We start from the raw sequence: 15,892 nt of genomic DNA on the forward strand, positions 1-15,892 counted from the left end.
ATAATACAAAGATTTATTATGATAATCTGAACTTCTTGGATTCCTAGTCATTTTCAAAACTTTGTTTTTGTTCTTAAATTTTGCATTACCTTCTTTGTTGTTCTTGAAATATTTTCCTCTACAAAACTAAGTTAGAATGACAAGTGAAATGCATCATATTTTATTAAGAATTCTAGACTACTTTGCAGGTTGCAGCTTTAGACTGGCTTACTTGCTGTTGCATGTTAGTGTTAAAAATTGATTGTAGATGTTTTCTGTACTGTTAATTAGCATTTGAGGCAATACGTAAAAAGTAGGCTTAATCTAAATATTTAAAAAATGAATGTTCAACTTTTTGTTCATATTTATCTAAACCTTTTTTACTTTAAGAATGTTTCAAAGTTTGTGTACTAAAATATCCATAGCAAAATTTTTTTAACTTTCATAAGGCCTTCTTGACAAGTGCCAGAATTTTTTTTTATTTGATATATTTTGTATTTATTTATACATATTTAATTTTCAATTCACTTTATTTTTGTGGAATGTAATGTCATTATTATAAAGTGTATTTATTTTTTGTACTTTATTTCATTTTCACTAGTCTTGCCCCTTTCGTTAAATATACTGCAAAATAAACTTTTTTTAATCTTTAAATATTTGCATTTTTCTGGATTAAATAAACACATGAGAAATTCAGGAAAAAGCAGACTTGAAATAATACAGGGCCAAGGCATCCAAATTATTTTGAAATCAAAGAGTTGAAATTTAAGAAGCAGCAACATTATAGCGTCACCAATTTGATATGACACCGTTTCCACCCAGTCCTGCATTCCTTTTGCACTTAACTCCTGTGACTTCAGAGAGGATTCTGGTTGTTTAAACAGTGCAGGATTGGACCCTTAAATTGCTGCTTATTCTGAATGATTAATTACAAAATGTGGGAGAACGATGCAATATGAACAATATATATTTTATACTTAAAGCCAGAGACACAACTTGCCTAACTGTGTGGTATTCACGGTGAGCTTATGGGTCAGTGCCTCATCCGATGTAAATTGGTATGGCTCCACTTATGGAAGTGAATGTGTTGAATTATACCAGTTGAGAATTAGGCTGTGTAAATTCAGTTGCAGAAGATGATCACAAAAACACTCCTTCATAATTAAAATGGGAATTGATGGGCAATTACGGTGTATATTGAATACAAATGACAGTTCCATATGTGGCATTGTCTACACTGGCAAGTTCCTTCGCAGTAAAGCAGTTTTCTGCGTTGTAACTCCCGAGGTGTACACACTGCCAAGCCACTTAGTGTGCAAAAATTGCGCAGTTGCAGCGCTGTAAAAAAATCCACCCTGACAAGAGGCGTACAGCTTTCTGCGCTGGAGGTACAGCACTGTGGTGCCAGTGTAGACATTGTGGTCAATTACAGTGCTGCATTTGGCCTCTGGGAGGTTGTCCCACAATGGCTGTTCTTGCCTCTCTGGTCATTGGTTTGAACTCTACTGCCCTGCCCTTAGGTGACCAGTAAATTCCTCTGGAATTTTGAAAGTCCCCTTCCTGTTTGCTCTGTGATGTGTACAGTGGTCTCAGCATATCTTTCCAGGTAGCCATGCCTGCTCCATGCACCAAGCGATTCCTCCCTCTTGGAGCAATGCCCAGCTGCTGGACCTCATCAGCATTTGGGGAGAGGAGGCTGTCCAGTCCCAGCTGCACTCCAGCCATAGGAATTATGATACCTACAGACAGATTTCACAGTGCATGATAGAAAGGGGCCATGACCAGGACACTGCAGTGCAGGGTCAAAGTGAAAGAGCTGCTGAACGCCTACCACAAAGCGCGGGAGTCAAACTGCCGCTCCGGTGCTGTGTCCATGAGCTGCCGGTTCTACAAAGAGCTGGGCGCAATACTCAGTGGTGACCCCACCTCCACTAAAAAAGTAAAATGCCAGTAAAGAGTGGACCAAGCCAGGAGAAAGAAATCTTGGGCAAGGATGTGGAAGGGGAGGAAGAGGGGGACCCAGAGGCAGAGTATGACTCAAGTCAGAGATGCATGCAACCAGGAGCTCTTTTCTACCCTGGAGGAGGCTAGCCAGTCACAGCTGTTGGATCTTGGCGAAGCATAAACAGGAGAGGAGGCCCCTGGTGAGTGGATTTGATTTTTGGGAATCGCTGAAGTGAGTTGTTGGGGGAAGGAGGGTTGCAGAAAGCAGGCTTGTGTCTGTATGATGTGCATACCACCACATGCTTAGTTTGAGCGGCGGAACAGGCTGATTGACTCCCTCACTTGACAGGAATCTGCCTCAGAGATCTCCAGGAAACTCTAATGGAGATACTGGGCAATCCACTGCTGCATGTCCTTTGGCAGAACGGCTTTGTTTCTTGCCCCATTAACAGTAACTTTCCTGTGCCACTCTGCCATCATGGGGGAGCAGGGGAACCCTTGCTGCACACAAGAGAGCCACATAAGGGCCACATTCCATAAGGGTGGAAGCCACAGTCTTGGAGAAGACCCTCCCTTGATTCCCTGCTCACCCTCAGCAGTGAGATATCTTCCATAATGAACACATCCTGTGGAGACAGGATGATTATCAGGCCCCCCCACAGTACTGGCTCTCCCCAAGAGCCACGTGCCCAGTGGACAGTAGGGTTTGGGAACACTGATTTACTCTGCCTATGTGGCTACTCACCATTCTGGAGGTCTTGTGGCTCATATGTGCTTGCCTGGGGTCAGCCGGTTAGTGACCAGAATGTGAATACTGGCTGTGGTTTAAATCACTGAATCAGTGTGCTGTGTGCTGCAAACACACATTCTGTAAAATGTGTTTTGGCTTCAGATATGACCTTGGGAGCCCAGCCTCTCTCATTGTTATCGCCGGCTGAATGGCTGTGCAGAATAAGAAAGCGACCACGAAGAACTAAGGAGGACATTCTGCGTGAGGTTCCGCGGCCAAAAAACAGGACTTGAAGGAGTGGCAGGACAGCGAGAAGAGGAACCTAAAGGAGAATGCTGTTTGCCAGAATGAAGCCATGGAGCAGCTCTTAAACGTTATGAAGCACCAAGCAGACACGCTCCAGGTGATACTAGCTCTTCAAACTGGGCAGATCTGTGCACGCCCTCCCCTGCAGCCACTGTTGCAAAACTCTTTCCCATGCACCTGCCAGACACCACCAACACTCTCTTATCAACCTCCTGGCTCCAGTCTGCACCTGAGGCATTCCACTCCTCCCAGTCCAGCACTGCGGACGCCAGTACCCGCTGCACACAACACCCGTCCCTTCCTATATAGGCAACACCAGAGAGCCTTTAAATGGCCAAAAACACACAAGTCATTCTGCACTTGCTCAGTCTCCTTGCTGCTCTACAGGAGCCCCATGTATGGCTTCATAAGCCACAGCATTAAGGGGTAGCTGAGCATTTTGACAATTTCTGGCCTGTGAAGAAAGTCCCTGCTTGCAGCTTCCTGAACAGGCCAGTGTTCTGAAAGGTGTAATTGGGACAAATTACAACATGGTTTTACTAAAGGTAGATCGTGCCAAACCAACCTGATCTTCTTTGAGAAGGTGACAGATTATTTAGACAAAGGAAATGCAGTAGATCTAATTTACCTCAATTTCAGTAAGGCATTTGACATGGTTCCACATGGGGAATTATTAGTTAAATTGGAAAAGATGGGGATCAATATGAAAATTGAAAGGTGGATAAGGAACTGGTTAAAGGGGAGACTACAACGGGTCGTACTGAAGGGTGAACTGTCAGGCTGGAAGGAGGTTACTAGTGGAGTTCCTCAAGGATCGGTTTTTGGGACCAATCTTATTTAACCTTTTTATTACTGACCTTGGCACAAAAAGCGGGAATGTGCTAATAAAGTTTGCGGATGACACAAAACTGGGGGGTATTGCTAACACAGAGAAGGACCGGGATATCATACAGGAAGATCTGGATGACCTTGTAAACTGGAGTAATAGAAATAGGATGAAATTTAATAGTGAAAAGTGCAAGGTCATACATTTAGGGATTAATAAGAAGAATTTTAGATATACATTGGGGACACATCAGTTGGAAGCAATAGATGAGGAGAAGGACCTTGGAGTATTGGTTGATCACAGGATGACTATGAGCCGCCAATGTGATATGGCCATTGAAAAAGCTAATGCGGTTTTAGGATGCATCAGGCGAGGTATTTCCAGCAAAGATAAGGAGGTGTTAGTACCGTTATATAAGGCACTGGTGAGACCTCATCTGGAATACTGTGTGCAGTTCTGGTCTCCCATGTTTAAGAAGGATGAATTCAAACTGGAACAGGTTCAGAGACGGGCTACTAGGATGATCTGAGGAATGGAAAACCTGCCTTATGAAAGGAGACTCAAAGAGCTTGGCTTGTTTAGCCTAACCAAAAGAAGGCTGAGGGGGGATATGCTTGCTCTTTATAAATATATCAGAGGGATTAATATTAGGGAGGGAGAGGAATTATTTAAGCTTAGTACCAGTGTAGACACAAGAACAAATGGGTATAAACTGGACACTAGGAAGTTTAGACTTGAAATTAGATGAAGGTTTCTAACCATTAGAGGAATGAAGTTCTGGAACAGCCTTCCAAGGGGAGTAGTGGGGGCAAAAGACATATCTGGCTTTAAGACTAAGCTTGATAAGTTTATGGAAGGATGGTATGATGGGATAGCTTAATTTTGGCAACTGATCTTTGATTATCAGCAGATAAGTATGCCCAGTGGTCTGTGATGGGATGTTGGATGGGACAGGATCTGAGTTACTGCAGAGAATTCTTTCCTGAGTGCTGGCTGGTGAGTCTTGCCCACATGCTCAGGGTTTAGCTGATCGCCATATTTGGGGTCGGGAAGGAATCTTCCTCCGGGGCAGATTGGCAGAGGCCCTGGAGGTTTTTCGCCTTCCTCTGCAGCACGGGTATGGGTCACTTACTGATGGATTCTCTGCAGCTTGAGGTCTTCAAACCACAATTTGAAGACTTCAATAACTCGGACATAGGTTAGGGGTTTGTTATAGAAGTGGATGGGTAGGGTTCTGTGGCCTGCTTTGTGCAGGGGGTTGGACTAGATGATCATATTGGTCCCTTCTGACCCTAAAGTCTGAGTCTGAGTGTGTGCGCCATGCACCTTTCCGGACCAGCCTGCGTTAATGTCCATGAAATGCCCACAGTGATCCGCAAGTGCCTGGAGAACCACAGAGAAATAGCCCTTCTGATTAATGTACTTGGTGGACAGGTGGTCTGGTGTCAGAATTGGAATGTGTGTGCCAACTATCACCCCTCCACAGCTAGGGAAGCCCATTTTTGCAAAGCCATCCACAATGTCGCACACATTGACCAGAATCATGGCCTTTCGGAGCAGCATGCGATTACTGGGACTGCATGCTTCTGTCAACAGGATTCTAGCGGTCGACTTTCCCACTCCAAACTGGTTAGCGAACGATTAGTAGCAGTCTGGAGTAGCCAGATTCTGTAGTGAAATCACCACGCGCTTCTCCAATGGCAGGGAAGCTCTCATTCTCATGTCCTTGCGCTGTAGGACTGAGGTGAGCTAATCACACAATCCAATGAATGTGGCTTTCCTCATCCAAAAGTTCTGCAGCCACCGCTTGTCATTCCAGACATGCATGACAATGTGATCCCACCACTCAGTGCTTGTTTCCTGAGCCCAAAAGCGGCGTTCCACTGTGGTCAGCACCTCCGTGAATGCCACACTCAATCTCATATCATAGCTACTATGCATGGTGAGATCAATGTTGCACTCCTCTTGCCTTTGTAGTTTAAGAAGTAACTCCACTGCCGTTCATGATGTGTTAGTCAAAGCAAGCAGCATACCAGGCAACAGTTCAGGATCCATTCCCGCAGACCAAAGAGGCAGAGTGCACAGTACACAAACTGTTGAAAGATGGCCCCAAATGTGGATGGAAGCACAGGATTGTTGGGATATGAAGCAATGAATCATGGAGCATTGGGACAGGACCCAGGATGCCCCGTGACCTCCTCCGCCTTCCCACAATTCTTAGTGGCAGAAGAGGAAGAGATGCTCTGTGGGATAGCTGCCCAGAGTGCACCACTCCGACTATCCTTGCAAGTGCCACAAGTGTGAACATGCTATTCTGCAGGCAGCTGACAGTGTGAACACATGACAGTGGTTTCCCTTCAACGCTGTAACTCTGCCAGTGTAGACATAACCTTAGAAAGTCACTAGAAGTTATTTACATATTTTATAGAGTGTGCGCTTGGGTTATATTTTAGACTTTTTGTCTGGTGTTCTGTTACTTGTATCTTTTCTGTGTTTTAATCACCTTGAATTTACCATTATATTACAGCAGAGACTGATAGGATATAAATCACTAGATCCAATAAACTTGCTTTCAGTGAACTATACCATTAGTGAGTGATTACACTAATGACAAACCTACTCCTTGAAAAGCCTTCATGCATCAAGGGGTGGGTGTGTGAGACTAAATTGTTAGTTTCACAGGTATTTTTTATAATTATTGAAGTTTTAACAGGTTATTAATCATTTCCATGTAAGAAACAACATGAGGGGGAAGGGATAGCTCAGTGGTTTGAACATTGGCCTGTTAAGCCCAGGGTTGTGAGTTTAATCCTTGATGGGGGCACTGAGAGATCTGGGCAAAAAGTCAGTACTTGGGCCTGCTAGTGAAGGCAAGGGGCTAGACTCAATGACCCTTTGGGGTCCCTTCCAGTTCTATGAGATAGGTATATTATTTATACAGTAGTGAGCTTACTTTTTTGTTCAGAGAAACATTATGCAGTAATATAATCAGATTCAGAGAGAGTTTATATCCAACTGTTCTGAAAAGACTTTCAAGGGAAGTTATCAATAAGCAAAGAGCCTAAGTGGAGAAGAGGCCTCCTTTCCCTATTACCTATTTATTGTTTTAGTACAATCCTATCTAAATAGTCAGTTTCCAACACAAATTTCAAGAAATCTTTGAAAAGTGACCCAAATTTCTCTTGTCACTTTCCCCATTTCCCCATTCAAGGTATGAATCAGAAAAAGACAAACATTGGCATACTCAAAGCAATAAAAACACACACACACACACTCACACTCTCTCTCTCCTTTGGATGCTTTTTCTGATTCATCCCTTTTTTTATTATGACTCTCTTTTCTTAGCACTGAAGCAAGTGATATATAATGAAATACAGTCATAAAGATAACATGTACAATTAAACATTAATAAACTACAGGATATTTAACCTGCACATAAATAGTTTATTAATAATAAATGGAGAAAGGTGCAAAAACAAATTAGTAATCTTTCATGCAGGTTTTTACTTAATGTGTCATGGGGAAAAAAAACCTTTGTCATTCTAAAGTTTAAACAAATGTAAGAGTAAAGAATAAATCACAGAATTACAAAAGAGTAATTGATCAATACCTTTGCTCTATTAGAAGTTAATATATCATTGAGAAAAAATCAGATCTGAAACATAGATTAAAACAATTTAGCATGAAGGATTTTTTCTCTTCTCCTGCTGTCCTAAATAAACAGTATTGTTTAACTGTAATATGTGGGATCCTGCAAACCTTTATGCATGTGAATAAAGTGTGTAAGTGTTTAGCTGTGTATGTACTGCTCTGAAACATTAGGGATTAAATAGTTTTGCTTGTAGAATGCTGTTTTTGATGGACCAAAATACTAATCTAATATTGCAAACTCTTTATTCTTATAGAATGGAGTGTCCTATAGCTCCTTTGTAAAGGGCAGTGGGGATCTAAATATACTTTTATCTCTGAATCTATGATTAGTCAGATATAGAGGAGGATAAGCAGTTGTTCCAGACAAATTGAGGGAGGGGAGTCCACCATTTCATAATCAGAAAATATATTGAAGTATGTGTCCCCTACTATAAATACACAAATTACAAAAAGCCCCAGGGCATTTGTCATCCATGAACCCAATAAAACATGGTAAATAAGGACTTCTGATTAACTTTGATGGATATTACTCAATGATTTAAACATCGAAGGCAATGACCAGTTCTTTCTTTAAATTATTGGTGTTCATGAAGTTTAAATGAAAAGGGCTTTAATTGTATGTGTCTTTAAAAGGCTTGATGAAAAAGTCAAGGACTGAACCTTGAAGTCCAGTAAAGAAAACAATAGTGAAGGAACAGAAGTGGAATTTCTGTGCTAAGTAGGGAGAATTTGTAATAGTTAAAAGAGGGGTATTAGGATATTGCAGTAGTGAGACCATAGTTAGGTTGCATCGGAATTTTTTGTTTTACATTGCATCTCAGTGTCTCATCTTTTTTTTTCTGAACCCTTTTTTAGAAACATGCCATGGGGAATTTGAACCAAATTTCAGCCACTAATTAATGTGTGGAATGATCTCCAATGTGTGTTTTCTATTTGCATGTTGTTGGAATTTGAGGAAACTGGAACACCAGAAAAGCCTGATTTTCCCCTCCCCCCCACTGCACATTTGCTGCTGCCTGAGCACTAGCAGTGACTTCAGAGACAATCAGCTACTCACTGTTTCTCCCTCTACTTTATTCAAATACTTGATGAGAATCACTGTTGCTTTGGTTGTCATGGCAATGGCTGCTGTGGATAACTGATTTACCTCAGACTCCCATAATGTTAATACAAAAAGAGTCCCAGGAGGAGCAGGAAGGAAAGCAAACTGTTTGCATGAGCTCCTTTGGGTTTGTATAGAGATAAGTCACACTGTTTCTTTTCAAAGGGTAACTGTTACTTTCCTTAACCAAAAAAAAATGGAAAAAAAAGAAAGGTTACATGAAAATAAGATACAAAATTCCATCTCCATTTCATGGATGGTTTATATTTTTTCACAAACTGGAGGCTATGCCTTTCTGAATATTTACCTTTTTTAAAAAGAGAGAGATTATAATTGAGTCCCTAGCAGCTGCAGTAAATCTTATTTTTTGACTGCTGTGAAACCATAACACATTAAACAAACGTTTTATTTAAATAGCATATATTTAAAATTTTCTTTCTATGAAAAAAATTAAGAAACTTATAGCCAAAATCTTTAATGTTAGTTAAGTTTGCTCTCATCAATAAACTAAACCATAAAAAAATTAGAAAGTACAAAATGTAGAATGAAAAAGGATTAAAAAGTTGCCGAGTCAGGCTATAGTCAAACTGCAGCAGCAAAGTCAAGGTTAGATTATTATGCATATACACAAGGGGGCTGAAATAAGGTTGTACAGGTATCCTTCATTCTGGCATGTTTTAGCGTTTGACTTTAGCAACCTTTTAATCCTTACTTTTGTATTTCTTAACTTTTTTTTATGGTTTAGTTTATTGGTGAAGACAACCTTAACTAACATTAAACAATGTTTTTTATTTGGGAATAGATATAATAGGATGCCAGGGTTCCTTTACAGCTTCTACAACTGGTTTGCTCTGTGATGTTGGGCAAGTCACTTAACTACCCTATCCTGGCTTAGTTTATGTATCCTACTAGTAAAAAATGAAGTATTTTATAATCATCTAGAGGTAATAAACAAGTGCAAAATAGCATTAGATGTATTTTTGCACATCAGAATATATTATAAAATCTTACCATTCCCTATTACTAAGTCATAAATACTTAAGATATAAAGTCAGTGGCACCTGAATTTGTCTGGTTCATCTTAGATGATGACAGTTTTTTGCTTTTGATGTCATTTAAAAAAATTATTTTAAGCAGTAACTATAACAACGGCAGCCTGAGAATACCTTTTTTTAAAGCATTGCAAATGGTGTATTGAGTTGCATTCACCCTTTCAGTTGGTGTCAGTCAGAGCTGCATATGTGGATCAAAAGCAGTACTCTATAAATCACCCTCCACAGAAATACAACCACCTCTGTGACTGGATGCTGCAGCTGCCTAAGAACACACACTAACTACACAATAGTTTTGGATAGGTGAAATAGACTGAGCCTAATTAAAACTACAGGGTTAATTTTAAGAAGGCAGATTGAAATTATCCAAATTACACAGTGATAGTTGATTACTGCCCTATATTTCCTATGAGGGGGTTTCCATTGTGCTCCTGGTCAAGTGCTGTGAAAAATGAGATGTGCTTCTGTACTCAGGCCTCTTCAACCACCTGACAGTTTGCGTGTCTTCTAGATGTCCTTTATGGTCACTTATGCCACCACAGGACATGACAGTGGAATTTGCTTGGCATAATGACAACAGCTACTACAGTTTTTAATCACTTTCTTGTCACCAACCCAACCATCTATCCACCAGGTTTTGACCTGCCAGGGCACCTGTGGTCATCCCTGAACCAGTTTCAAACAGGACAGAGCAATTGTGTGTCCAATCTATTCAAATGGGGTTTCTCTAACAACCTGCAGTGTAGATGAGGTCAATTTCAGACTATGTCACATAGCCTTGATGGGTGCTTGCTGATTTACTTTGACAGTGGGCTACCGGCTCTTTACCTGGCTGATGACAATGCTATCAAGTGGCAGGAAACACTGAGCACACACTGAGGAATTACACAGTGAGAAGAAAATTCTGCTTTCAGTTCTGCATGGTGCATCTTGACTAATATTCTGGTCTTTCTGTATGTATGCAACTCCTGACATCTGAATATCAGAGTTGGGATCTTGCTTTGGTGGGAAGAAATAAAAGGATAGCATAGCAATGTGGGGTGGCATGTAATCTAATAAGCAAGGCCCAAGGTAAATTATTGCAATTAGCTGAATAAATAGGAATCAGTGAGTCTTCAGGATTTGGGACCCTGGGGCTATCAGTATATATGCACCGACCAGTGTACTGTACAGTATTCCCTGGTTACTCCATTGCTAACCAAATGGTCCATATTCACTGACATGAGAACTATTTGACCTGACCAAAGCAGTGATCTGACATGTTGCACCAGGTTTCACTGATTTCCTGTGAGACACACTACTTGCCAGGTCAAGATTTCCCCATCACCGGGGTGGGGAACAACTTCATTCACATTCTCCCTTCTTGTGAGAGATCTCACCTGTCTAGAGCCTCCCCACACCTCAATATGGGTGGGGAGGGGGGACCCCATCCCTGCCTGTGTGAGAATGAGACCCTATGTGTGAATCTGTGCCTATCAGGGCAAGGTGCCAGTTCCTCAGGATGGGGATGCAGTGCATAAGGGATGTTGTGAGGCAACTTCACTGTGGAGAGGCTGGAGGAGGCTCATTCTGTATATACCCTTAGTTGCATGGAAAGCTGTCTCAATGTGCATCTGTAGGCTCCAAACAGACCCCTTTAGGATGCCTAGGAAAAGGTGCCTGCAGTGTGCCTGGGGAGACATCTTCCTCCCCGAGGTGAGGCCAGTGCTAAGTCCTGGCACCTCTAGGCTTGGAATTTCATAGCCCTGACACCTCTGCTTGCAATGTCAGTTATGAAAGTAAAAAAATTGCTTGAGCCTCTAGCACCTCTTTCACTACAAATTAAACAGTAGGTTAGGCTCCCCCTGCAGTGTGTGGGGTGGGGTGGGACGAGGAGCCTTTCTTCTGGAGTTAGTCCTCCCCCCCCTCCCCGTGTGTGGGGCAAGGGAGAGGAGCCTTTCCCCTGGAGTTAGCGCTTCCCCCCCCCGTGTGTGGGGCAGGGGAGAGGAGCCTTTCCTCTGGGGTTAGCCCCCCCGTGTGTGGGGCAGGGGGGAGGAGCCTTTCCCTGGGGTTAGCCCCCCCATGTGGGGCAGGGGGGGAGGAGCCTTTCCCCTGGAGTTAGCGCTTCCCCCCCTGTGTGTGGGGCAGGGGAGAGGAGCCTTTCCTCTGGGGTTAGCCCCCCCATGTGTGGGGCAGGGGGGAGGAGCCTTTCCCTGGGGTTAGGCCCCCCGTGTGTGGGGCAGGGGGGAGGAGCCTTTCCCTGGGGTTAGCCCCCCCGTGTGTGGGGCAGGAGGGAGGAGCCTTTCCCCTGGAGTTAGCGCTTCCCCCCTGTGTGTGGGGCAGGGGAGAGGAGCCTTTCCTCTGAGGTTAGCCCCCCCGTGTGTGGGGCAAGGGAGAGGAGCCTTTCCCTGGGGTTAGGCCCCCCGTGTGTGGGGCAGGGGGGAGGAGCCTTTCCCCTGGGGTTAGGCCCCCCGTGTGTGGGGCAGGGGGGAGGAGCCTTTCCCTGGGGTTAGCCCCCCCGTGTGTGGGGCAGGAGGGAGGAGCCTTTCCCCTGGAGTTAGCGCTCCCCCCCCGTGTGTGGGGCAGGGGGGAGGAGCCTTTCCCTGGGGTTAGGCCCCCCGTGTGTGGGGCAGGGGGGAGGAGCCTTTCCCTGGGGTTAGCCCCCCCGTGTGTGGGGCAGGAGGGAGGAGCCTTTCCCCTGGAGTTAGCGCTCCCCCCCCGTGTGTGGGGCAGGGGGGAGGAGCCTTTCCCTGGGGTTAGGCCCCCCGTGTGTGGGGCAGGGGGGAGGAGCCTTTCCCTGGGGTTAGGCCCCCCGTGTGTGGGGCAGGGGGGAGGAGCCTTTCCCTGGGGTTAGCCCCCTCCGTGTGTGGGGCAGGGGAGAGGAGCCTTTCCCTGGGGTTAGGCCCCCCGTGTGTGGGGCAAGGGAGAGGAGCCTTTCCCTGGGGTTAGGCCCCCCGTGTGTGGGGCAAGGGAGAGGAGCCTTTCCCCTGGGGTTAGCCGTTAGCTAGCCTGCCCCACGGCTCAGCGAGAGCCATCTACCCCCTTCGCGCGGGGCCAGCACCTACCCTTTCCGGTTGCCCCGCACAATCATGGCAGCCTTGGCGGCGGGGCGGGGCGGGGCGAGCGCAGAGCCGGCGGTGAAAGACCCGGCCCTGGGGGAACGGTGGGTCATGTGACAAGGAGGCAAGATGGCTGCCTTCCCGTGGTAAGGCTGGGAGAAGCATCGGGTAGCGGTGCTGGGAAGGGGCTGGGTTGAGTGGGGAGGGAGCCGCGTTGGGCGGGCGGAGGAAGGCGGCGGTGGCGGGTCCGGACTCGCGTAGTCTGAGGTGGAGCAGTTCCGGCTGGGCTGGGCAGGGCAGGAGTTGGTTCATGGGGAAGGGTCCCTGATCTTCCCCTATCTGGAGCCAACGGGGCCAAAGCAGAGACCAGCTACAGACTCCTGAGCAGGGTGGGGACTTCCCTGTCCCCTAGTTTAAAGGAAATAGAATGAAAGGCGCCTCCGCTCTGTCAGCCTGTCTAGGCTGCTCCCTGTTCCTCCGCTACCTCAGTCCGAAAGCACCGTGCAAAACTGCCGTGTCCCCTCTTTTCCCCGCTCAGGGTGCGACGCTCGCCTGTTTTGGAGGTGCAGGCAGTGGAGCTGTGGTAAAGTTTGATTCCCTCCTTTCCTGCAGTCTGTACCAGTAGCCCTGACCAAAGCTTTCTGTGCTGTAAGGGACTTCCACAAATATCAGGAACAACATCAATAACTTCCTCCTTGCTTCAGGACTGCTGCTTTGGAATGGGTCTAAAAGGAAGCCTGAAGCCTAAATGAAATAGCAGTAAGCTATTCAACTGTGATAATATTTTAGAAAGTTCATTTCTAATTTGGATACTACATACATGTTCCTTCAGAGACAGTGCTTCTTTCAAATGCCCCCATGAAAAGAACCTTGAAATTTTGTTATCACAAGCCTGCAGCTGAGACTATCTGAAAGAAGTTAAAAAAATATACTTGAATATCACAGTAAAATCCTTCCCCTGAAGAAGGGGAGATATATTCAGATCTGTTTTTAATAATGTGGGACTGGTGTTACATATTTGCATTTTTGTGACAAGGTGGGATAACCCCAAAGGAGTTGCTGTAGTTTTGCTCTGTGATTCATATATGCTTTTCCCCCTCATGTAACCCTGTATTTGTTTTTTCTTTGATGTCTTACAAAGTATCAAATCACAACAGTAGCATGGAGGCATTCTATTGAAACATTTTTTAAAAATTACTGAAAAAAACCCACATCCACGTGTCTAGCTTTGCACCAGTGTAGATGAAGGCATGCCAATGGAAGAATGTATCTCTTGATTTAGCTACAATCAGCTGGTGTTTCTACACTGACAGAAAGCCCCTTCTCTCAGTGTAGGTGGCATCTGTAAATGAGGTTATATGTTGGCCGTATAGCCTAAACAGTCTGGACATACCCTAACTAAATAAGAGACAACAGATGGATGCAGACAGACAGACAGGAGAGTACCTTTTCATGTTCTCTGTATGTATAAATATCTTCTGTCTGTGTGTTCCATTCTATGCCCACGAAAGCTTATGCTGAAATAAATTTGTTAGTCTCTAAGGTTCCACAAGTACTCCTGTTCTTTTTGCGGATACAGACTAACACGGCTGCTACTCTGAAACCTACTAGGAAACAGTGAACCTCTGTTGGTCAGCATGATAGGCAGTAGTATCAGCACGTTGGCAGCCTAACCATTATCAAATTTTTTTTTTTTTGGTAGGCATCAGGGCAAAATTGAGTTTTTTAAGGAGGAGGGATTTGAAGATGGGTAATAGGTAGCTTTGTGGATGTATAAGTCTTCACAGGAATGTGATAGAGATGTCCTGTGAACAGATTTTCTTATGTACTTTGTCTTTAAAAATAAGTGTGAACTGTACTTCAGAACAATCTAGTGCAGTCTGAATTTGGATCTAATTTGATTGTGTTGGATTTTATGATGTCTTTTTTTGGAAAGATAGGGATGGGAGGAGGAGAAAAGAAGCCAGATTAAAATTCTGTTCCTCTTATAGTCTAGTGGATGTCCCTGGTAGTTCATGTAAGGATACAAATTCTGCTTCTGTAGTAATACGAAATGTTCCTTTACTTCTGGAAAACTGAATGCAGAACTGAAGAAAATACTTAGGAAGTAAGCTACATAGTACAATTTCTGTTAGAGCAAGCAAGACAGGGAAATGATGAAATATTCTTTTTCTTTTGACAAGATAAAGAAAAATATGTGCAATAAGTGTTTCCCTTCTTCGTATAGTGCATGGCTGCTTGTAAATAAACTAATTCCTGTTTTTGAAAGATTTGCTTTCCTGAAGCTTTTGTTCCTTTAAATAATAAATTGAATTTATTCAGCTTTCAGATGGAGGCACAGCTTTTTCTGAAATGAAGGGTACAATAAGTTACTCAGTGTGCTATTTGCATCACTATTAAAATAGCTTTTCAAGAAGTTTTAAAAATATAAATTGCCCTCTTTTAAAATAAAAGGAGTTTGTTTCTTGAATGAATTTCATTCCAGGCTGAAACTTACCATATAGTACTCACCCACATACTTTTTAGTAGTTTAATATCAAAATGAGATTTTGTAAATATTATGAGTGAGGAAAGAATATCAAGTATTTGGCTTAACGTCAGAAATGTCTGTAGGTGCCTCTTAAGATCCATTCTTGAAGTTTTTCTGTTAATCCTTCTAGAATGCCCGTTTCATTAGGGTTTTGTTAGCAATTTAATTACAGACCGTTGTTTGGGGATAATAGCTGAATCAAAAAGAAAGTCTTGGATATTAGCCGAACAAAACTTGACTTTGTGAAAATTGCAAACAATCTATTTTAAGGAGATAATTGTGTTAAAATGTTACATATTTAGAGGTGAAAATTAAACAGCTACTTACTTATTCCACAAACAACACTTTTTAGTTTGTTAAAGCTGAAACTTTAGAAATTTGATTTTTTTAATATTCTCATTTTAGACAATGAATATGTCTTAGATTAGCCAATTTCACTTTTTATTATACTTCTTGTGTGCTAGCATAATACTGCAGGGGAATGTTCTTTTTTTTTTAATTTAAAACAAAAAACCAAAATCCTAATTTAAATAGTTCTTAATTTTTAACTTTTTAAAAAGATGTCTGTTAACTAAACTGGGCCATATGTGACCTGACAGTTACCTTCTAAAAGGAGGTCATAGAGAAAGCTTTTGTTTCAGTGCCCTATTCTCCTTTCTGACCGCTACTCGTCAAGGTCCTGTGGCTTCATCTGCTATATGGGCTAAAATCTATTAAGTACTGGTTCAAGATGC

The 15,892-nt window shown here is 43.3% G+C and overlaps 1 protein-coding gene across 1 annotated transcript in view; it reads left to right on the forward strand.

Annotated features, from left to right (window-relative positions):
* Positions 1-12,673: 12,673 nt before the first annotated feature.
* Positions 12,674-15,892, forward strand: part of VPS35L (VPS35 endosomal protein sorting factor like) — a 114,482-nt gene continuing 111,263 nt past the window's right edge. The window contains exon 1 of the mRNA XM_030578430.1: positions 12,674-12,774. Coding sequence (XP_030434290.1) covers positions 12,758-12,774 — 17 coding nt within the window. The 5' untranslated portion in view covers positions 12,674-12,757. The remainder of the gene's footprint in view (positions 12,775-15,892) is intronic.

The sequence above is a fragment of the Gopherus evgoodei genome, chromosome 10 (genome assembly GCF_007399415.2).
Source record: "Gopherus evgoodei ecotype Sinaloan lineage chromosome 10, rGopEvg1_v1.p, whole genome shotgun sequence".
NCBI lineage: Eukaryota > Metazoa > Chordata > Testudines > Testudinidae > Gopherus > Gopherus evgoodei.